Raw genomic sequence first — 1761 nt, 5'->3', positions numbered from 1 at the left:
CATAGGGTCGCCCTGTGTGCAATATTTGCGGAGACTAGTTGGTCGCGGGCTTCCCGTCTGCTGGTCAGTCTAAGATATCTTATGTGTACAATATACACTTACCCTTGCAAAATGACAAATTTTGAAGACAATTGAAGAAATTATGTTTTATATAGCAATAGCATGACATGTTAAGTTTAAATTTAAAAGCACTAAAACACTCAGCCTTACATAAATACTAGTAGTACCATTTTTAGATACAATAGTGATCAGATTCAAATGCAGCTTATTTTGTTTGTCATAAATATAAGTAGTACACTTGATACAGTGCTTTTGTAGCATGATATGCCTGACACTATTCGCTATTCGCTGATGCCTTTTCCAAAATTTGAATAGGTAGCTGTATGTAAACATATTTCTACCACTTTGCTCTTGAAATCATGGAAAAGTAGAAGTCATGCGTCTTTTTCTCCTTTATTTTCTCCCGTCTTCTGTCAGGTGGCATGTTGAATGGACTGTCGACAGACGAGGTGTGGAAGTACTCGTCTCGTACTGGGATCTGGAACAAAGACTCTCCCATGCGCCAGGCCAGGGATGCACATGGCTCAGCTGTGGTGGAGGGCAGTATATATGTGGTCAGTCCTCATTTCTAGTGATGATTTCCTTTATGCTAATGAGACTAAAATGAAGTTGGTTAAAATCTGCATTACGAATGGCTTCCAGAACAAGATAAAAAGCTTGATGTCTGTATCACTTGGGAGATGTTTGCCTCTTCCTCATTTACTTCTTTACTTCCTGCATAGAAAGAATGGCTCAAGGGTAAGATGTGTTTGTTTGAAGTACCCAAGACTTCACTTCAGGATTATCAAACCCTTTAATAGGATGTAGCAGTTTCTGTTTACGTTTGCTGGGACTGCAAATGATGGGTGCATATGTCCTATTGTTCACAAGAAATTAGAAGTTTGCACCTACATGTACATATGGAATAATTGACTGGATGCAGCAAATCACCTAGAAATTTTTATAGTGTTACATAATGTATGCTAGTACACTAGTACCAGTATACAGCGTTCTACACATTAAAGTGTCAGAAGAAAGTAATAAAACCTTGGATTAAGATGTCGGTGTTAGCTTATAACAGAATTCAAGATTCCAGTTCTAAATAGAGGCAGTAAGTTTTTAATTCTGTTGACATTCTACTCTATTTCTGAAATGTTATGTTGGGTGCACCAGCTAATGTACCTACAGTATTCCCCAAAATGAATTCAAGACTTTGAATCTTTATTTTACAAAGTCAAACACATAGAATGTCTTACTATTGTAAATATTTTCTGGGCAAATAATAATGGGCACACTGATGCCTTACACAGCCTTCATGCACCAACAATGGGGTCTGAATAGCTAATGTTGTTACTATTCAGGTTTAACATTTATATTATCCCAAAGGTTGTTTTTTTGTGAACCTAGCAGTGCCCTTTCCCATTACCCTCTAGTCTGGTGTTAGCAGGTTTGTAAATTCTGCTGATCCAATCAGCATTGATCCGTTAGAGACAGATTGCCAGCCCACTGGGGAAACCTAATTACAAAGATCTATCTCATTTCAAATTTATTTCTGCAGGGGGAACATTTTTCATTGTTTTATTGCTAGGGATTCCAGTTGTCAACTTTCTTGTTTCCAATTTGATTGGTATATGGGTGCATTATGGGAGCATCATCCTTGGATTTGGAGTTATGGCCTCAGCCAGGCTTTTAGCTAGGATTTTATAATAGGGCGTCCAAACT

At 37.9% G+C, this 1761-nt stretch overlaps 1 protein-coding gene across 1 annotated transcript in view; it reads left to right on the top strand.

The window, feature by feature from the left end:
* The first annotated feature begins 453 nt into the window (after positions 1-453).
* Positions 454-1761, top strand: part of LOC118432474 (kelch-like protein 29) — a 4109-nt gene continuing 2801 nt past the window's right edge. The window contains exon 1 of the mRNA XM_035844064.1: positions 454-614. Coding sequence (XP_035699957.1) covers positions 483-614 — 132 coding nt within the window. The 5' untranslated portion in view covers positions 454-482. The remainder of the gene's footprint in view (positions 615-1761) is intronic.

The sequence above is a fragment of the Branchiostoma floridae genome, chromosome 2 (genome assembly GCF_000003815.2).
Source record: "Branchiostoma floridae strain S238N-H82 chromosome 2, Bfl_VNyyK, whole genome shotgun sequence".
NCBI classification, from domain to species: domain Eukaryota; kingdom Metazoa; phylum Chordata; class Leptocardii; order Amphioxiformes; family Branchiostomatidae; genus Branchiostoma; species Branchiostoma floridae.
The sequence above is the reverse complement of the archived record's forward strand: the minus strand, read 5'-3'. Positions and strand labels throughout refer to the sequence as shown.